Below are 23,156 nucleotides of genomic sequence, written 5' to 3' on the forward strand. Positions count from 1 at the left end.
ACTGGATCAGTTATTGGAGACACATGAGGTGTAGACACTTGCTCTGAAATATCCTCTTGCTCTTGAATAGGATACTTTGGAGCTTGAGTAAAGTCTGATTCAGCTGTGGGAAGTAGTTCAATGACTATAGGTTCTGTTGGGATCAGAGATTCCTAACCCCCTTCCTTAGTTGCTGCTTCCAGAATTTCTTCAGAGTGTGATGATTCACTTACAACCCTCCTGACTCTTTGCTTTTTAAGTCTCTTTGCAGAATTAGAGACTTTGGGAGCTTCATCATCAGAATTTAGCTTTCTAAGCCTTTTGAGGGGCCTAGAACTCCCTGTTTCAGTATCTTTCTGAGAAGAGATCTTCTCAGCTTCTACAACAATATGTTCTAATATTGGAACCTGTTCCTCATTGTCTGACTCATCTCTCAGAACAATTCTCCTTCTCTTCTGTTGATACTGAGGTACTATCTTAGTCATCTTGGGTTTTGAAGATGAAGGCTTCACTGGATGGCTGAAGGTTGAGGTTGAGAAGTTTGAGGTTGGTGAGAGATGGTATGTTCTGATGGCTGTTGTGTTGTCTGTGATATGTTGGTGGGTTGGACATCATGATAAACAGATGTATATGTTTGTGGATCAGCATTTACCAAGATTTGTTTTACTGACTGAGGAATCTGTAAGGGTCTCTGCACTTGTTTCTTAATGTCAGCATTTAACAAATCATTAAAAGCCCTTTTTGCAAGCTTAAAGGGTGGAATTAAATCACTGGTAGGTTGATGTTCATCAACACAACAGAAAGTATATATAAGCTGACGGAATCTAGCAAAGTATACTACATTCCTATCCTCTGTCATCCAATCCCCTATGAAACCTAGCACATCACTTGCAAAATCAAAATGAGTTTGATGAATAAGGGCATACCTGATTTGCTGACTCATGATGGGAATAGCATCAAAGTTGGAGCATTTATTGGTGAATGCCTTAGTTATACAATCAAAGAAAAAGCTACATTCTTTTCTGATATTTGCTCTTTTCAGTTAACCCAGCTTTCCCAAACTTTTCTCATAGTCCAACCTGGCCATAAGCTGCTGTAAGACAGGATTCTCCACTGTTGAGAATGTGCAACCTTCAGGTAAGTGGAGAGCTTTACGAACTGCTCCAGGAGTAACCACATGCTCGACATCTCCTGATGTGAAAACAATGCTTGGAGTACCAGTAGCACCACCATCATCAAAAAGCCCAGTTTGCCAAAATGTCAGCACTTGTTGGCTTGAAATAGTTTTAGGTTGGGTCAAAGCATACCCAATCTCATTATTAGCTAATAAATCTTGCACAAAGTGCAGATCTGACGGAGCTTCAGCCTTATTTAAGATTGCAACATAGTTATTTGGTAAAAACTTGGCTCCATCAACAATAAATCCTTGGGCGCCATCAGAAATAAGTGAGAAATAAAATTGCCTGAAAGGTGTTTGATGAAATGTCTGTATAGAAACCGTCAGAAAATGTGAGAGAGAATAAGAAAAGAGAGAGAGTGAGTAGAATAAAAATGAAAATAAAAGATTTGAAAATCTTTTATCTCTTTTACTTAGACACCCCACGTGATAGCAGTTAAGGAGAAGTGGAACAGACCTTTACACCTGTCAAGCATGCAGCAGTTAAGGCAAAAGTTAATGGGCACGGTAAATAAGTAATAATTACATTTCACGTTCAGTTTAAAAAAACTGTTCCCACTAAACAAATGATTATTACTGCTTTATCTCACATAAACCATTATTCTGAGAAAATATGACCGTTCAAGTAATGACCAAAAATAAACCAAGTAAATAAATACTGCCACATCAGCATCAGAACTTGACTATTATCAGGATTTAAAAGTCATCAGAATATGGCTCCTCAACTCGAAAAGTGAATGTTTATTCCTGCAATTCTTCACACAAATAATGATATGGGTACATCAGAACTTAATCATCAGAACTTCCATCAGTACTTGTCCTCAGAATTTATGCAACTGACATTTAAACTGTTCATCCAAAATAACATTTATCACCACAGTAATTTTCATCATTCATATGGAGTGTACGTGTGTGCATTAAGCTAAATATCAGATAAAGAGTAAAGTCTGATTCACTTCACTACATCTTAGAAATAAGGCATAACTAAGAACTTTGCTTAAAATATGTCATTATTCTGAAGTCTACTTTAGAATGAGTTCATGCATGAGTCCACCTCAACTGTTTTGTGCTCATTTTATGCATCTTTTGAAATTTCTTTTTATAGTGGCTTCTCAGTGTAAGTGAGTCACAACTGCTTATCAGAATTTATGCTATTATCAGAGTATTTCTCCAGTAATCAGAGAATGTAAAAAGTCACCAAGAAAATTTTATTTTGCTTTTCTAATGCATATTACTTAATACCAGCAATGCACTTGGGTTTTCCCTTCCATATTTTTACTCTAGATCTCAAAGGAGTGCCTGATTTTTATTTCTTTTCTTTCTTTTTCTTTTGATAAGTGAGGCTTATCAGCACTTAGTACATCCATCAGATTTACTAACATCAGAATTTAACAGATAAGAAGCACTATTCTAGTTTTTGACTTAGTAATAAGATACACAAGGTAAACCTAACCAAGCTCAGTATCAGGATTTGCTTGTGTTTAAAAGATTTCCACATAAACAATTACTTCAAACATGGGATCTTTAGTATATTAAAGACTACTAGGTCAGCATCTAGCACAGTTATCCTCAATGGATTGAATAGTCATAGAAACATTCATATCTCTATCAAAGTTTAGAAATTCACATCAGAAAACAATCAGCACTTAGAAAATTTCAACTTTAAGCACAGAATACACAAAGATAGTAACATCTGTAAATACTGATCATAAAGTTTGATGTATCAGAATATAAACTAAGCAGATTTAGAGAAAGAACCTGAAACCATTCCAAGTTCATTTACCAATCTTGTAAAAGTAGCTTCACACAGTGGTTTTGTAAAGATATCTGCTAGTTGTTGATCTGTTGGGATAAAATACAATTCCACTGTACCTTCATCCACATGTTCCCTTATGAAGTGGTACCTAATGCTGATGTGCTTTGTGATTGAGTGTTGAACTGGATTACTTGTCATAGAAATAGCACTTTGATTATCACAGTAAATAAGGATTTTAGGATATGTTAACCCATAATCCAGTAACTGATTCTTCATCCAAAGAATCTGTGCACAACAACTTCCTGTAGCAATGTATTCTGCTTCTGCAGTTGATGTGGAAATTGACTTCTGTTTCTTGCTAAACCAAGAAACTAATCTGCCTCCAAGAAATTGGCAGCTTCCACTTGTGCTTTTCCTGTCAATTTTGTATCCTGCAAAATCTGCATCTGAGTAACCTATTAGCTTAAAGTCTGTTTCTCTAGGATACCGCAATTCTAGATCAGCTGTACCCTTAAGGTACTTGAAAATTCTTTTTACAGCTGTTAAGTGAGGTTCTCTTGGATCTGCTTGAAATCTTGCACAAAGACAGGTAGCATACATGATATCAGGTCTACTTGCAGTTATATAGAGTAGTGAGCCAATCATACCTCTGTAATCAGTAATATCTACTGATGTACCAGTATCTTTATCCAATTTTGTTGCAGTGGCCATAGGAGTGGATGCACTTGAACAATCTTGCATTCCAAATTTCTTCAACAAATTTTTGGTGTACTTAGATTGACAAATAAAAGTTCCTTCTTCATTCTGATTGACTTGAAGGCCCAGAAAATAGCTAAGTTCTCCCATCATACTCATTTGATATCTTGACTACATTAGCTTGGCAAACCTTTTACAAAGTCTACCGTTTGTAGAACCAAAAATGATATCATCAACATATATCTGCACCAAAAGTAAGTCCTTTCCATGGTTGATATAAAACAATATTTTGTCAATAGTCCCTCTGTTAAATCCACTTTCCAGAAGAAACTGAGCTAATGTCTCATACCATGCTCTTGGAGCTTGCTTAAGGCCATAAAGTGCTTTATCAAGTCTGTAGACATGATGAGGAAATCTTGAATCTACAAAACCTGGAGGTTGTTCAACATACACTTCTTCTTCCAATTATCCATTAAGAAAAGCACTTTTTACATCCATTTGAAAGACTGTAAACTTTTTGTGAGTAGCATAAGCCAAAAATAATCTTATGGCTTCCAATCTAGCAACTGGTGCAAATGTTTCATCATAATCAATTCCCTCCTGTTGAGAATATCATGTTGCAACCAGCCTTGCTTTATTCCTTGTAATTATGCCATTACTACAAGTTTTGTTTCTGAACACCCACTTTGTACCAACAACAGATCTGTCATTTGGTCTTGGCACTAGGGTCTAGACTTTATTTCTTTCAAATTCATTTAACTCTTCATGCATTGCTTGCACCCAATTAGTATCTTGAAGAGCTTCTTCCACTTTCTTTGGTTCAGTCTGAGAAAGAAAAGAGTGATAGAGACATTCATTTGATGTTGTTGTTCTAGTTCTTATACCTGCTTCAGGATCTCCAATAATCAAGTCAGGTGTATGTGCTTTAGTCCACTTCCTTGCAGATGGAAGGTTATCTCTATAACTGGATGCTCCCCCATTATCCATGCTGTCTCCATCAATATTTTCTGATGTTCTCCCTGAAATCATGCTCTCTGAGTTGGATCCTTCAGAATTTGAGTTTCCAGAATTATCAGAATTTGGCCCATCAGAACTTGATGAATCAGAATTTGAGTTTCCAGAATTATCAGAACTTGCCCCATCAGAACTTGATGAATCAGAACTTGAAGAGCCTGTTCTAGGTTCTGATGCTTCTTGAGATGTGGTTGGATCTTCAATATGTTCCCCCTGCACAGGTACATTTTCCTTTGGCATAGTCACCACAGTTTCAATAACATCAGAGTTTAACCCATCAGAGTTTGCAGTATCAGGATTTAGACTGTCAGGATTTACATAATCAGAATTAAAAACTTCATTCTCAAATCTCAGCTGATCATGATCCTTGAAATCTTCAAGTCCTGTAATCTTCTTATCATCAAAAGAGACATTGATAGATTCCATGACAACCCTTGTTCTTAAATTGTAGACTCTGAAGGCTTTTGTGGAAAGTGGATATCCAACAAAAATTCCTTCATCAGCTTTTAGATCAAATTTTGATAGATGTCCAAGATGAGTCTTAAGAACAAAACACTTGCATCCAAATACATAAAAATACTTCAGATTTGGCTTCTTTTTCTTCACCGTCTCATATGGTCTCTTTCCATGCTTGTTGATAAGTGTTGCATTCTGAGTAAAACAAGCAGTCTACACAGCTTCAGCCCAAATATAGGTTGGTAACTTTGCTTCATCAAGCATAGTTCGTGTAGCTTCAATAAGAGTTCTATTCTTTCTTTCAACAACTCCATTTTGCTGTGGAGTTTCAGGAGCAGAAAATTCCTGCTTGATTCCATGGTCTTTGCAGAACTCCTCCATAATCAAATTCTTGAACTCGGTGCCATTATCACTTCTTATAATTTTCACAGAGTTTTTAACCAATTTATCCAGTTGTTTGACATGATCAATCAAGATAGATGCAGTTTCACTTTTTGTGTGCAAGAAATACACCCATGTGTATCTGGTGCACCCATCCACTATGACCATAGCATATTTCTTCTTTGCAATAGACATGACATTCACTGGACCAAATAGATCAACATGTAGTAGGTGATAAGGCTTAAGAATTGAAGATTCAGTCTTACTCTTGAATGAAGATTTTCTTTATTTTGCCTTTTGACAGGAATCACAAAGGCCATCAGGAGCAAATACTGATTTTGGCAGTCCTCTCACAAGATCTTTCTTGACTAGTTCATTTATATTGTTGAAATTTAAATGAGAGAGTTTCTTGTGCCAATTCCAGCTTTATTCAATTGATGCTCTACTTAACAGACAGATTGCAGAACCATCAGTATTTGTTGAAAGCTTGGCTTCATAAATGTTACCATGCCTGTATCCTTTTAGAACAACTTTTCCTGTTTGCTTACTTCACAGTGTTCTTCAAAGAAATCCACATGATAACCTTTGTCACAGATTTGACTAACACTCAGCAAATTGTGTTTAAGTCCTGAGACCAGAGCTACTTTTTCAATGATGACATTCCCAAGATTGATATTGCCATATCCCAGAGTTTTTCCCATATTGTCATCTCCATAAGAAACACCTGGGCCAGCTTTCTCCACAAAGTCTGATAGCAGGGATTTATTTCCATTCATATGTCCTGAACATCCACTGTCCAGAACTAGGATATTTTTCATGTTGCCCTGCAACCACAAAGACCACTAATGATTAGTTTTAAGGACCCAGACTTGCTTGGATCCTTTGGCCTTATTAAGTTTGTTAACATTTGCAGCGGATTTAGCATCAGAGTTTATGTTAACAGTTTTCTTATCAGAATTTATAATATCAGACTTTGCATCAGAACTTACACTAGAAGGAATAATGCTAACTTTCTTTAAAGAAGGTTTTATTTGATAATAATCATAGTACAAACTATGATATTTCTTACAAGCATAAATGGAATGCCATAAACTACCACAATAAAAACAAGGATTTTGTGGCCTATATCTAACAGACTGACTCTTAACTCCTGATTTTGAAGGTAAGGAGTTTATGTTCTTATTCTTCCTGCAAAAAGAAGTCAGATGGTTAGAATTTCCACAATTATAACATTTCTTTCTAGGAGCATTAGGAACAGGCTTATAATCATTGCTTTTATTCACACATTCCTTTCCATTCCTATTTTTCTTAGGTGGCTTTACCTTGTTTATATTCTTAACATCTTTCAGCTTATGCTTAAGCTGCTTCTTTGTCATTAAGCCTATGTTAACTTCAGTTGGCTTATCCTGTTTTGGTTTGTCAGAAGTTAATTTCTCTTTAACTTCTGATTTATCAATATCAGACTTTACAGCTACAAACTTAACAGGATTTACCTTTGGCTTTTGTTTAACAACTATAGGCTCAATTTCTACAGTTCCTTTATTATTCTTATCATCTCCATAACCTAAGCCCTCTTTCCAGTTTCTACTACTTAACAAATTCTGAGTTGTTCTGCCAGAGTTAGTCCAAGTCCTGATAATCTCTCTTTTCTTTTCTAACTCAGTTTTAATAAATTCATTCATTTTAAGCACTTCATCTCTAACATAGAAAGCATCATCTCTATCTTTCCGAGTTTGATGGAACATAACTAACTCTTTTTATAAATAATCATTCCTCTTTTTATAAGCAAGATTTTCAGAAGTTAATCTTTTACATGTTAAAGTTTGATCTCTATAACTAATGAACATGGTTTTAAGATATCTTCTCAACTCAGTAATATCATCATTATGAAAAGCATAAGTTGTTTGAGATATTTTTAACTCAGCAGCTTCAGAACTGCTATCAGCATTTGCCATCAAGGCATAGTTCACCTCACTTTCAGAGTCTGAAGTGTCTGTCCAGCTTTTCTTCTTTGTGACAAGAGCCTTGCCTTTGTCACTTTTTCCTTTCTTGCAATCAGGAGATATGTGGCCTTTCTCACCACAGTTGTAGCATTTGACATTTGAGTAATCTCCTCTGTCAGACTTTCCTCATTTGCCTTCAGTTTTTCTGAAACCTTTCTTATCAGAACTTGCACCTTTCCTGGAAAACTTCTTTCCCCTTCTGAATTTTCTATATGTAATCTTTGTGATTCCTTTCACCATAAGAGCACACAGCTTCATCATCTCTTCATCGGGGTCCATCTCAGATAGACTTTCAGTTTCTGAATCCTCATCACTATCAGTACTTGATGACTCAGTATCAGACTTTATGATGAGAGCCTTTCCTTTGCCTTTCTTTGAGACAACCACTTTAGGGGATTCCTCCTCAGCCTTAAGAGAGTAATTGTTCTTGATTTTCTCCCATGCCTCTTGCTTCTTTGATCCATCTCAAGTTCATGAGTTTTTAGCATTCCATAAATTTCATTAAGAGTAGTTTCATCAAGAGCATAGTTGTCTCTTATAGTTGTGGCCTTCAAATCCCAACTTTCAGGAAGAGCTAAAAGGAATTTGAGATTAGTATCTTCAAGATCATATCCTTATCCACCAGTGACAGATCATTCAAGAGTTTGACAAATCTATCATATAAACCAGTTAATGACTCATCAGGTTTTGAGTCAAAGTGCTCATACTCTTGAGTGAGTATAGTCCTCCTGTTCTTCTTAATTGAATCAGTTCCCTGGCATCTTATCTCCAAGGCATCCCATATTTGCTTTGCAGTCTTGCAGTTAATTACCATGTTTGACATTACATTATCAATGGCACTGTGCAGCAAATGTCTTAACTTTGCATTCTTTGCAATAGATGAGATATCTTCAGCTGTATATTCACTTTTTTCCTTTGGTACAGTCTGTGCTGGCTGAGCTGCAACTATAACAGAGAGCTTGGTTGGCTTATGTGGTCCTTCATTAATTCTGTCAAGGTATTCTGGATCAGTAGCTTCCAGAAACATAGACATCCTCACCTTCCATATGGGATACTCAGAAGGTTTCAGTATGGGAACCCAAATAGTCTCATATCGATTATGGATTTGAGTCTTTGGAGTTTCTTCAGTTTTGGTGGGCTTGGTTGGAGTTTGTGCTTCTTCAGGCATGATTGTTTTTGGATCTTTACTGTATGTATGTTAACAGATAGCTCTGATACAACTTGTTTGGTCACACACACTGTAGAAGGGGGTTGAATACAGTGTTTACTACAATCAAATCGAATATAAGAACTCAAGTAACAAAACACATATTTTATTCAACGCAATAAACTCTGTTACAAAGAACTGTTCTCTCTCAGTGATGAACAAATTATCACGAGTTGCTAGGGTTACTATGAATAATAAACTCGATTAAGATAACACATATAGTGTAAACCCTATGTCTGTGTTTATATACTACAGAGTTACAAGATAATCTTCTAATTGATATCGAATATAATTCTGCTTCCTAATATATATCAATCAGTTATCTTTTCTTCCAAGTATTCTATTCCTTATAGAATTCTTCTCCATGCATATCTCTTCTTATGTTTGTCTTGATCTTCTTTCTTTTCAATCAGCCGCCTTCCATATCTGAAAGCCTCCTTAAGTCCTGATATTATCTCCTGATAAATATCTCCTGATAACTTAAGTTCTGACAACTTAAGTTCTGATATCTTAAGTCCTGACTTCAGTATAAAATTGATTTCTAGTTAAATACTGATTTGTCATGAAGTAAGATCTGGAAACTAAACACAAATCATATTAGACATGACATCACAAATATATCTAACATGCATGTTACGGTGAAAACACGCGCTAATATTCACGCAAGTATACGCGTTCGCAAGTAGTATAAGATATAAATCAGATTCGTTCCCACAGAGACTGGTTTAGGTTAAGTTCAATTTATGCACCTATGCAACAATGTATGGTTATCGCTCAATGCTAAGACAAATAACAAATTGGGTTTTGATTAAACTAAGAGATTAAACTAGAAATTATAACTAAGAGAACAAGAATGGTTGAATTAATATATATGACAAACATGAGATTCTAACTTCATTAAATACTTCATTCAATAGCCTTATTGTTCTTAACCTTAGCATGTAATGGTGATGACACTAATCAGATAACACGAAACTAGTAAATGCCAACTTTCGTTGTAAGAATACCCTACTACCAAGCATCCACAAAAGAGATAAAAGTTGAATAGACACCAATTATTCTTAGTCCTTATATGTCTATAAGAATAGAAAACATAATGGTTTAATGCACAAGTTATCTATCGTGATTACATAGGGCAAGTAAGATGGTTAAAATTACCTATGAATCATGCATAACAAATACATGAACCTATGCTAGTATGGCAAGTTCTAAACCTCTATATTCACTGTCGCTTCAATAGAAATTAACACGCTATCTTATATGTTAGCTACGCACATAAGACAAATAAGCACAACCAATACTAGGATATCATACAATCACCACAAACCAAGATATCGAAACAAATTAATTATTGAAATCCATAAGTAAATCCGCTAGAAACCCATGATAACGATTAGCCCATAATTGAACTCATCGTCATCATGGGTTCCAATGAAAGCATGGTATAAAACAAGGTCTTAATAAACTGAATAATAATTAAAGTACGAATAAACGAGATCTAGGTTCAATAAGAATGAAAACGAGCATCCAAAGTTACAACTAATTCAAAGAATCACAAGTAGAAAACAAGATCTTCTTTTTCGGAGTTGTTTTGTGCTTCTAGGTCTTCTCCTTGATCTCCCAATCTTCCCGGATCATGAAAACCCTTTTTTTAAGTATATATAAGCCCATATTGGACCTGGACCCTTAAAATCGTCAAATTCCACTCAAAAAGGCTTTTTCAGCGAAATTAGCGAAATCAGCGAAGTCAGTCGCACATCAGCATGCGGTCGCGTGCGGGTCGGAGGCGGCCGCATGTCAGCAGGCGGTCGCGTGCACTTCTGACACGGCCACGTACAGCCTTTCTGGAAAATTCTGATGAATCTTATTTTGCCCATAACTTGAGTTCTACTCGTCAGAATTAGGCGATTCAATTGTTCACGCGAAGCTAAAGAGATTCTATACAACTTGACAATGACCTTGGCTTCCAAATCTGATCACTTTTCATCATATTTGCTTTAAAAGCTCCTTTCTTCATTTAACTAATACCTGAAATGCAATACCAGAAAAACACATCAAAATACCAACAACTTGAGTCCAAAACACCAATTTAAGCTTGTAATGAAGCGTTCCAAGTGGATATAAAATCCACTTATCATACCCCCAAACTTGAATCGATGCTTGTCCTCAAGCATAAACAGACTCAAAACTACAAAACAAACCTAATGCATGAATGCAACAACGTGAATGCAACTAAATGATATTGCAATCGATCCCCTCAGAATAACCATAACCAAATGAATAAGTGAATGCCTCTAAGAATGCAATGACTTAAAAAAACAGAGTTCGAATAAATCCCACAAACCAACTCACAAACCAGAAACTTGCGTGTGTGGAATGCTTAACAGATATCTCTCGATACTAGATCAATAACCATAACCTATCTATCATCGAAACAATCAAAAGTTTATAAACAGAATAGACAATAAACGCATTATGACTCATAACACCTCATTTCTACTAGAGTTATACAAGGATTCACACTATTATTGAACACATAACAAATATGCTTATTTGACCGTACAATGAATGAGGTCCCAAAAGACTTATGCAATAATACCCATGTAGCGAGCGTTAGGTTAGCGGATCCCAGACTATAAAAGCCGTAGGTCACTGGGCACAAAGTCCCCTAGAACTTAATAACTCGAGTATTAAAGAGCTCACTCTTGATCAATTATGCATAAACACGTACTCTTTTTTTTATTTCTTTTTTCTCTTTTTTCTTTTTTTTCAATAATTTCTGAATGAGTGTGTTTCGCTCCATCTCATTCAACCCTAGACTACTCATAAAAATATGAGTCGACTACTAGTCATTTGACGCCTAGCCTTACAACAACTAGCAATGAAATCCGAGTTTTTCTCCAGATAAAAAAATTAGTGTTTTTACGTCATTACGAGAATATCACAAATTCTAAATATAATCAAGTGATTAAATCTCAACAACAAACAAGTATGATCATGATCTAGATCAAAGGCAACCCTATAAGACTTTGTGAAAATATTTGTTTCTGGCATGCAAATCAATTCACTAGGACTTAAACATCCCTCTATTCGTAATCACCACACTCAAATCAACATCAACTTATCAAATATCATAGTTCATCTTAAGGGATCATGCTAAATATGCATGCAAATACAACTATATGAAATCACATAAAAATAACCAAATATGTCCTAAATGAACAATCATGCAAAAATATAAATGAACTACAACTAAACATGCAATATAAATCTATATGGACACACACACACACACACTACTAATCCTTATATTATCACCCCCAAACTTAAAATTTTCAATGTCCTCATTAAAGGTAATAATAAGGATTTCAGGCATACCTAGTCGTCGAAAAGATCACCCTCCTCGGGTGGAGGATCAGGTGGCCAATCAACCTCGACACCAGTGGCTCGGAAAATAGTGCCCAAAGCCTGTGTCAAATCTACAGCAAAATGACGGTGAATGTCGTGCATGGCCTCCATACGCCTAATTACTCGCATGTACTGCTCATCACCAACACCAGTCCTAGCAACTACCTGCTGCACACGAGAAGAACCCTCTATAGGCATTGGAGGGTTCGTTCGGCTACCCTCTACGTCATCAAAGATATATCTCAGCCCTTTATCATGGGGTGCACCTAAGAATGAATAACTCAAGTAATCTGGCATTCGGTTGAGCTCAAGTGTGGGAGCTTTTTGAATAAATGGTTCAAAATACTCCTGAGAAATTTTCAGCTCTGCTAACCCAAGAGAATCGAATGGCATATCCAACTTCCTCATCCACGGAGGTGCATTCAAATCCTGCAATTGCTACTCCTTCTTTATCTTCAATAACTGATTCCCCTATTCTCTAAGGTATCTGACTTTGGCAATTGCTCGGGCTCTGAATTTACTACAGAGTCGACCCACTCTACTTTAAAGCAGTCCTCTTTAGATGTGGGTAACTTTATTTCCTTGAACACATTAGAAGTGACCTTTTGATCGTAAACCTTCATCCAAAGCTCTCATTTTTGCACATTGATCATAGTTCGGCCTGTAGCCAAGAATGGTCTTTCCAAGATAATAGGATTCTTCTTATCTTCCTCGAATTCAAGAATTAGAAAGTCAGCAGGGAAGAAGAGTTTATCCATCTTGACCAAAATATCTTCCACTATAACTCGTGGATAAGCGATGGAACGGTCAGCTAGTTGTAATGACATGTATGTTGGTTTCGGATCAGGCAGACCAAGCTTCTTGAAGATAGATAAGGGCATCAGATTGATGCTAGCTCCTAAATCATATAAACACTTGTCGAACGACAAGTTTCCGATGGTGCAAGGAATAGTGAAGCTTCCGGGATCTTTAAGCTTCGGAGGCAACTTCTGTTGCAGCACAACACTGCATTCCTCCGTTAGAGCAACAGTCTCTAATTCATCGAGCTTCACTTTCCGAGAGATAATACCTTTCATAAACCTCGCATAGCTAGGCATCTGTTCAAGAGCTTCAGCGAAAGGTATGTTGATATAAAGTTTCTTGAACACCTCCAAAAACTTCTCAAACTGCTTATCCAGCTTTTTCTTCTGTAGCCTCTTAGGAAAAGGAGGTGGAGGATAGATCTGTTTCTCCCATGTATTACCCTCAGGAGGAGTGTGTTCCACAGTAGTCTTCCTTGGTTCCACTTCCGCTTCCTTCTGCACTTCTTCTTCAGCCAAAACTTCAGATTCTGGAACTTAAGATTTTTCAGGGCTTGCAACCTTCCCAGACCTCAATGTAATTGCCTTAACCTGCTTTTCTGCTTCTCTCTTTCCTGGAACTTCTGTATCACTATAAAGCGTTCCTGGTAGTCGATTCAATAAGGCGTTAGAAATTTGTCCTATATGGTTCTCCAGATTCTGGATAGAAACAGCCTGGTTTTGGCATATAAGAGCCTGGTTTTTGCACATAAGCCTCAACTCCTCCAATTTAGATTTTCATTCGAAGATAGACCTGCATCGTGAGTTTGTTGTTGAAGTTGGAGTTGTTGTCTTGGTACAAATTGTTGCTGAAAACCAGGAGGGTTGAATTGTTTTGCTCCAAACTGCTGGAACAACTGTTGTATCGCATTCTGATTGTTGCTCCATCTGAAGTAAGGATGATTCCAGTTGTCAGGATGATAAGTGTCTGGAACTGGTTGCTGCGATCTCTGAAAATTGCTCACAAAGTGATCTGATTCACTAGATGTAGCGCATTGCTCTGTCGCATGTGAACCTGCACATAGCTCACAAATACTGGTTGTCTGATTAACACCATAGTCAGCCAGAGAATCGATCTTCATATACAACGCCTTTAGTTGAGCAGTGATAGACGTAGCTTTATCCACTTCAAGAATCCCGCTACCTTGCCCTATGGACATCTCTGGGTTGGATACTAATATTCATTAGTAGCCATCAGTTCAATTAGATCATAAGCTTCCTCATAGCTCTTTGCCCATAATGCTCCGCCTGATGCTGCATCGAGCATGGGTCTTGACTGTGCTCCCAAACCGTTATAGAAGCAATTGATGATCATCCAATCGGGCATTCCATGATGAGGACACTTCCTAAGCATCTCCTTGTAGCGCTCCCAAGCTTCACACAAAGATTCTCCCGTTTGTTGTGCAAATTGAGTAAGAGCATTCCTCAGTGCAGCTGTTTTCGCCATAGGGAAGAATTTAGTAAGAAATTTCTGAGCAAGATCCTCCCAAGTAGTAATTGAACCAGCTGGTAGAGAGTGTAACCAACTCTTAACCTTGTCCCTCAGAGAGAATGGAAACAGTCTCAGCTTCACAGCATCTTCAGAAACACCGTTGAACTTAAAGGTGTCGCAGATCTCAATGAAATCCCTAATGTGCATATTGGGATCTTCCGTTAAAGAACCCCCAAACTGGATTGAATTTTGTACCCATTGAATTATTTCAGGCTTGATCTCAAAGGTATTAGCTGTGATAGCTGGCCGGACAATGCTAGATTAAATGTCATTGATCTTGGGTTGAGAAAAATCCATCAAGGCTTTCGTTCGTGCTGTTGTATCTCCCATTGTAATGAGTACCTGAAACACAAACAAATAAACCGTGAAAGTAAAAGAATCCGAGTCAGTGAACTTTAACGACCACTGATGACAAGCACATAAACTAAAAATTAACACCGAGTCCCCGGCAGCGGTGCCAAAAACTTGTTATGGCGAAAACACGCGCTAAAATTCACGCAAGTATACGCGTTCGCAAGTAGTATAAGATATAAATCAGATTCGTTTCCACAGAGACTGGTTTAGGTTAAGTTCAATTTATGCACCTATGCAACAATGTATGGTTATCGCTCAATGCTAAGACAAATAACAAATTGGGTTTTGATTAAACTAAGAGATTAAACTAGCAATTAATACTAAGAGAACAAGAATGGTTGAATTAATATATATGACAAACATGGGATTCTAACTTCATTAAATACTTCATTCAATAGCCTTATTATTCTTAACCTTGGCATGTAATGGTGATGACACTAATCAGATAACACGAAACTAGTAAACGCCAACTTTCGTTGTACGAATACCCTACTACCAAGCATCCACAAAAGAGATAGAAGTTGAATAGACACCAATTATTCTTAGTCCTTATATGTCTATATGAATTAAAAATATAATGGTTTAATGCACAAGTTATCTATCGTGATTACATAGGGCAAGTAAGATGGTTAAAATTACCTACGAATCATGCATAACAAATACATGAACCTATGCTAGTATGGTAAGTTCTAAACCTCTATATCCACTGTCGCTTCAATAGAGATTAACACGCTATCTTATATGTTAGCTATGCACATAAGACGAATAAGAACAACCAATACTAGGATATCATACAATCACCACACACCAAGATATCTAAACAAATTAATTATTGAAATCCATAAGTAAAACCGCTAGAATCCCATGATAACGATTAGCCCATAATTGAAATCATCGTCATCATGGGTTCCAATGAAAGCATGGTATGAAACAAGGACTTAATAAACTGAATAATAATTAAAGTACGAATAAACGAGATCTAGGTTCAACAAGAACGAAAACGAGCATCCAAAGTTACAACTAATTCAAAGAATCATAAGTAGAAAACAAGATCTTCTTTTTCGGAGTTATTTTGTGCTTCTAGGTCTTCTCCTTGATCTCCCAATCTTCCCGGATCATGAAAACCCTTTTTTAAGTATATATAAGCCCATATTGGACCTGTACCCTTAAAATCGTCAAAGTCCACTCAAAAAAGGTTTTTTCAGCGAAGTCATCCGCGCATCAGCACGCGGTCGCGTGCGGGTCGGAGGCGGCCGCGTGCAGCCTTTCTGGAAAATTCTGATGAATATTGTTTTGCCCGTAACTTGAGTTCTACTCGTCAGAATTAGGCGATTCAACTGTCCACACGAATCTAATGAGATTCTCTGTAACTTGACAATGGCCTTGGCTTCCAAATCTGATCACTTTTCATCATATTTCCTTTAAAATCTCCTTTCTTAATTTAACTGATACCTGAAATGCAATAACACAAAAACACATCAAAATACCAACAACTTGAGTCCAAAACACCAATTTAAGCTTGTAATGAAGCGTTCCAAGTGGATATAAAATCCACTTATCATCCACTACATATTTATTTAAACTAGTGTGAAATTGGTGACGACCATGACAACAAATACCAGAAGCTGAAGCAAAGAGAAGGATGATTTATGGTAATAAAACCATTATCTACTTTGTTTTCTTTAGCCCCTGGTTTATTTCTATCTCTTCCCATTTTTAATTTATATCATGCATCATTATATACTCTCTCCGGCAATTAAGTGTTTAGGTTTATGACCGAGTTATGAAGGGAAAAAATCAATTATTTCATTTTGATTAGCTAGGTCTCGTTATTACTGTCTTTGGAAATTATACACTTCTACCATCTCGGACTTTTTAAATTTGAAATATAGGGTGTCGTGGATAATGTACTCTCTGACTATGATTTGAAACTCCTGATGCTCGAATGCCTTGTTTCGTTAACAAGGCACAAATACTTCTATAACAGACTTGATGTAATTCATGTGCTGACCAGGTTCTCTATTAATTAATCAAAAGATACATGGTAAGCTTTGGTGTTGGCGTTGATCTTGCAAAACTAGTGTCTGGTTGAGTTTTTACTAAAGTAGATGATATGATCGCTTATCATCCAAATAGCATTGTTCGGAAGGTAAATTTCTTTTCCTAGAATCTCATTTCCCCTTAATTTTTTTTGTAATCAAACTCCTTTTTGGGTACGTCTAAGCGATATTGTTCTCAGTTGTATACGTTTAAGGCAATTGTTCTCAATCTAGGAAGGAAATTACTTTTGTAGTTGCTGAATTTTTTTAAATGATTAGAATATCCAATGACTTTCTGGCTGACAGAACATGTTGTCAAAAATTTCACCATTCAGGTTTGTCTCAATCAACCCCAGCGCAATGATGCTTTGGAAGAGGATATAAACTATTCGACATAGTTAAAAGAATCAGTTGTAAATTTCAGACCCCTATCTAATAAGTTACTTCAAAATACTCACATTTTCTATTTTTTTATTTGCTTCATGCACTTTGGAACACAAAGTGTTGGACACCTTATACAACAACTTATATATAGTCAAGTAGGAAAATAAATTGATCAACATTTCTCTACATTTTCTATCAATCGAGACCAAAAAAGCTAAACATCTTAAAACTAAATAGAATACAAGAGTAAAATTGGAAATAGAGATAAACTGAAAGTGAATATTATAGTACACTGGATTACATCCCTCTTTTGTTATTTTAGGATTACACAATACGTAGAGATTATACTATGTGCATAAAGCCTTCATATTAGCGTATGAAAGGACCCGACTTCCGATTTGTGCATTCGTATCTTTATCTATGACTGGTTTTTCATAAAGATTATACTATGTGCATAAAGACTCATGTATGGACATGTGTGCAAGACAACCGAAAACACGGAGGTGTGCATAAGTAGGAGGCTGATTTAGGAGCTTTTCATATGGTGAAATGTAACCTAAAACTGTAGTTGAAATTTGATTTATAAGATAGGTAGAGGTGAGTATACACTCTCCCCAGAAAGAAAGGGGTAAATGTGCCTGAAAAAAGTAAAGCTCGTGACATTTCTAACAAATTTATGTGCTTGCGTTCAACACGCCCGTTTTTTGTGGTATGGGGACATGTTGTACGATGAACAATGTCTTGTTTAAGCAAAAAAGAAACAAAATCATGGCTTAAAAATTCATCCCCATTTTCTGTTCGAAGACATTTAATGGTGGTTGAAAACTGAGTTTGAACATAACAAAAAACTGAGAAAGAAGTAGGTTCAATATTTACAAGCCCCCATATATTGGTGTCAAAACTATAATGCAACTGGAGTTAGTAGCGGTGCGCCCTGATTCAAGTTTGTGATGATGAGATCAGCCATGCCTTTATAGATTTATTAATAAAAATCATGTAAACTCATTCCCTTATAATGTATTTTTGTAAATTTCTTTTGCAAGTTGGAAAATGAGCTTCTTTTTTATGGAGAACTATTATTTGATAGTCGTATTTAAACATTTTGTCATTCTATAGTTTTAAGATATAATAAAAAATAATAATACAATCACACTAAAAATAATTTTAAATTTGTATGCGAGGCTCGTGCCTTGCACAAATGTTCTTAAAAAAATACAGAGCAAATAAGGTTAGATACTTTTAAATATAGAGGCACATTTATATTAAAATCTATCACATATTATTTTGTGCAAAATTTTGTAAACAATTTTGTGAATCTAGGTTTTCTATCATACATTTATTATGAAATGCATTGCCTTACTATATAATTTGCTCGTACCAGTGAACATAAATAACAAAAAGAACATCGAAGCTCATGTTGCTAAGATATAAACTAATTTGTGTTGTTTAATTATTTGTTTTCATTTGCAATTAATTTATTTTTCTTTTTTAATTAGTTTATACTTGTGCATACAGGAAAACAATCGGCGTGCTTTGAAAGATGACAAGGATTATACATCCTAGGATGAGATCACAGATGATGTGGACGTTTATGATATCGGCGGGGATGGTGGGCAGGAGGATGAAAAGGGTGAATCATTTAAAGTTTTCTTGTTGAATTAGTTAATATTTGTCATTTATGTGATGATTGTAATTTATAACTTTGTCGTTTATGGGATGATGCTCCATTTGTAGCGATATTTTATCGTTTAATGTTTTGGTTTGTGATACTTTGTGGTTTGATGCTCCAGTTATCGGAGTTAACATTTTATTTGAATGGATATATTATGAATTATGACATTATAGTAGTGTTTGTGAATGATTTGAGGTAGTTTATGAATTTTATTGATTGGTATTGTTGTTTGATTGAATTAGAGTGGTTCTGTATTGATTGTACTGAATTAGAATAGTTCTCTCTTGAATTGGATTGGTTTGAATGGTATTGCATAAGATCTATAATTTTTTTTTTATAAATTTAGCATCAAAACCCTCTGAAAGCAGACATAACTGACCTTTATATACCATAATAATTCCCAGAAAACCAACCGTCGGGATACATAACCGACCACCTACTTCGTAAAACCGACCATCACCTTAGGAGGGTGGTCGGTTATAGGACGATCAGTTATGTATATTTCAGTTGATTTCTGATTTTAAACCGACCATTGTGCACCTTTTGACTACAGTCGGTTTTGAGTTTCAACATCCAGGATCACATATATAACCGACCGTCATTGGTCGGTTTTAGTCCGATGACATGGCACCACATGTGCACACGTGGTGACACGTGTATAAATTGACCCCACATATTTGTTTTGTGCACAGTAACATTATTGACCGAGTGTCTGGTCGGTTTTTATTGATTTAACCCGACCAAAACTCATAATCGACCAGTTTTAAATTGATCACTATTTTTCGTTGATTTTATTCTTTAAACTGATCGTTTTGGCTTAATACCGTCCAATTTAGTCGATCGGTTTTATCCTATTTTCTTATAATATTATCATGCAACATGAAAAAAATAATTGGTCGCAAATTTGCAAAATATATGTATATACAGCTTAAATTAGAGTGTGAAACTAAAGAACGGTTCAGTCATGTGCTCCATCCCTTCAGGTGCTATCCACATCTGTACTACCATCAATCTGTTAATGAAACTACCATCGTACAGGGTTAAAAGACTTAAAAAAAACCATGATCATACATTCATGTCCCTCCTCTTGAGGAGATGAGATAAGATCATACATCTCCTTCCACGTATCACCTACGCTTCTTTGTTGTTGATTGATAAGCCGACGCACCAACAATTATTATGCCCAAAGATGTGGCTGTTGTGTGCATGGTTTCATCGACCACACAATCCCATGGCCAAAATTTGTTTCAATGAGGTTTGTGCAGGATTTAATAAGCAGTCCCTCTACCATTATATATAGATACGGAACTGTAGTGCATGGGCTCTTGCATAGTGAACTGATCATATATTAGTGTAACATAGGTAATTAGAGTAACGAAGGAAGTATAGATAGCTACATAAACGATGGCTTTGTCCATGACTTGTTCCACAGCTGTCACAGCCGTGAGCTTAGCCACCCCGGCCCAAGCCATGGTTGCACCCTTCACTGGCCTCAAGTCAAACAACTCTTTTGCGGTGACGAGAAAAGTCAGCACCGTTACCTCTCTTCCTAGCAACGGTGGCAGAGTCCAATGCATGAAGGTATACACAGAAGTATATAAGTAATCAAGAGAGATCAATTTGACTAGGACATAATCTAGCTAATCATTCTTGTATTAACTTAATTAAGAGTGAGCTGTGAAAATTATAAACTGAACTTGCGACTGCAGGTGTGGCCTCCAGTTAACAAGAAGAAGTTTGAGACACTCTCATACCTTCCACCGCTCTCACTCACATCTCTTGCTAAGGAAGTCGATTATCTTCTTCGCATGGGATGGGTTCCCTGCTTGGAATTCGAGCTCGAGGTCTCTAATCTTACTCTTAATTAATTATTGATCTACACTTATTAAGTGTCATGTCATTCTGTACATCCAGCACTACTCTTTTTTCATCCAATATATCACATTAGGTAGTAAAGTTGTGAGGATGGTGCGCACACCTAACATTTACTCCATTTAGTGTAGAGGCTTCAAACGAAAACCTGAGGCGTCATAAGACATACAGTTAATAAATTAAGTACTAGATTTTCATATCTGCTAAAATTTTAAAGATACAGTACGTAGGTGAAATATATAAAATTCTCCTGAGGTAATAAAATTGCTGATGAAATTACTATTTGTACTGCTAAATATTATATAAACATTTGGTTATGTTATGTAGCATGGTTTTGTGTACCGTGAAAACCACCGGTCACCAGGATACTATGACGGACGATACTGGACAATGTGGAAGCTGCCGATGTTTGGGTGCACCGACTCTTCACAGGTTTTGAAGGAGGTGGAGGAGGCCAAGAAAGAATATCCGACTGCGTTCATCCGAATTATCGGATTCGACAATGTCCGTCAAGTGCAGTGCATCAGCTTCATTGCCTACAAGCCACCTAGTGCAGACTACTAGTTTCTTATACTATCCATTTGGAAAACAGTACGCGTATTCAAATATTACTAATGGCAATATGAATCCATATGTAATGAATAATACCATTTGGCCCTCCGCTGTCTCAACTAGTACATATGTTCAAATGAAGTATTGTATTTTGTTTTATGTTGGAGTAACGTGTATGCACCAAAAAAGTTATAAAAAAATTATATTATTATCAAACCAATGGATAGAATTAAATAATTTAATTGAGGTTATTACTATAAATGTACGCAGGGTTCATTTTGTTTAGTAATAAAAGTCTGACCATTATCATTTTATGACTATATTGATAACCAATTTTATACCTATATTATTTTCCTTTTTTCATTTTTCGCCTTCATTTCCGGTGTTTTTATGTACGAGGCTAATTGGCCAATATAAAAACAGACACCACAAATGTCATGAATACAACACGTGTCAAAATGGGGGTCGAAGTGAAACACGGATTCGCTTTTAGAATGATCTTCAACATAAAAATAAAAAATACAATTACAAATGTGTGTGAATAAGTATTTTGGTTTATAAATTATAAAAAAGAGAAAGTGCGGGGAAATGATAGACTGATAAATGAGTAATGTAAGCTTATCTTTTGATGGGTCCAGTCGTGCTTGTGGCTGTGTTATTTGTAATGTAGACCAGGCATGTAAATGGATCGGGTTTGGATTGGATCGGCGTAAATTCATATCCATATTCATTTATTTTTTCGGATTCGGATTCGGATCGGATCGGCTCCGGATTTTTTATAGGCCGATCCATATCCGGATCCGTTCGGATCACGAATTTCGGATCGGATATCCGCTCAATTTATGTATATTTATTTTTTAACTTCAATTATTACAAAATCTTTTTAAAATTGACAATTTCAAAAAATATAAAAATACAAGTAGAATATAACGAAGTCCAAAAATAAATTACGAAATAAAATTCGCTTTTTGAAACAAACATACTATTGGGTTGTACAGTATTTTAGTTCTAACCATGAAAAAAATTGATGTTACAAAATGAAAGTGTTATATAAATTGAGAGTTGGATTATACGGCTCTAAAAGGTAAAAAAAATTAGGGTTATAGAAATGGACTAGACTATAGAGATGTACCGAACGAAATATAGATAATGAGACTTGACTCGAGGTCGCGGATAATGGGACTTGGCTCGAGGATAATGGGACTTGGCTCGAGGATAACGTGACTTGACTTAGAAATAAAAGTGTTATATGAAATGAGACTTAAGTTATGCGGTTTTAAAATGTAAAAGAACCAGAGTTATAGAAATGGACTAGACTATAGAGACCGAATCAAACGAAATATAGATAATGGGACTTCATTCGAGGATAATACGTTTAAAATTAGAATTATTAAAAATATTTTTATTACATTATATATATATATATATATAAATCGGATCGGGTTATTAACGGATCGGATCGAGCTAAATCCATATCCGCTCCATTTATAATTTGATTTTTCTTATCGGATCGGATCTCGGATCGGATTTTTAATAGATCGATCCATATCCACTAAAATGACCTCGGATCAGATCGGGTCGGATCGGATTTTTACTGACAAGCCTAATGTTGACATTGACAAAAAACGTGTGTGTATAATTTGAATTGGTGGATAAATGTTACATTTCATTCCTATCATAATATAGTTTCATTATTATCTAAAGATAATAATGTAAGAAATCAGAAATGCTAGGTATTTTGAATTGGATTTCAAAATTGTTCCAAAATATCATGTAGTATATTTTAATTGATCATTATATATATATATAATTTATTCGGTTTATTGATTTAAATCTAAGTATTTAATTTAAGTATTTTTACTTAAATTTAAGTAT

The 23,156-nt window shown here is 35.9% G+C and overlaps 1 protein-coding gene and 1 non-coding gene across 2 annotated transcripts; both read left to right on the plus strand.

The window, feature by feature from the left end:
* Positions 1–14,241: 14,241 nt before the first annotated feature.
* LOC141722971 (small nucleolar RNA R71) lies at positions 14,242–14,348 on the plus strand. The gene has a single exon (XR_012575968.1). It is a non-coding gene; the product is annotated as a small nucleolar RNA R71 (small nucleolar RNA).
* A 5,822-nt stretch (positions 14,349–20,170) lies between these two features.
* On the plus strand, positions 20,171–21,438 carry LOC141717876 (ribulose bisphosphate carboxylase small subunit, chloroplastic-like). The gene is made up of 3 exons (XM_074520097.1): positions 20,171–20,438; positions 20,567–20,701; positions 21,057–21,438. Exons 1-3 carry the CDS (start codon positions 20,262–20,264, stop codon positions 21,291–21,293), a joined length of 549 nt encoding a protein of 182 aa, XP_074376198.1. The 5' UTR covers positions 20,171–20,261; the 3' UTR covers positions 21,294–21,438.
* The last annotated feature ends 1,718 nt before the right edge of the window (positions 21,439–23,156 follow it).

Source organism: Apium graveolens, chromosome 4 (assembly GCF_009905375.1).
Source record: "Apium graveolens cultivar Ventura chromosome 4, ASM990537v1, whole genome shotgun sequence".
Lineage (NCBI taxonomy): Eukaryota > Viridiplantae > Streptophyta > Magnoliopsida > Apiales > Apiaceae > Apium > Apium graveolens.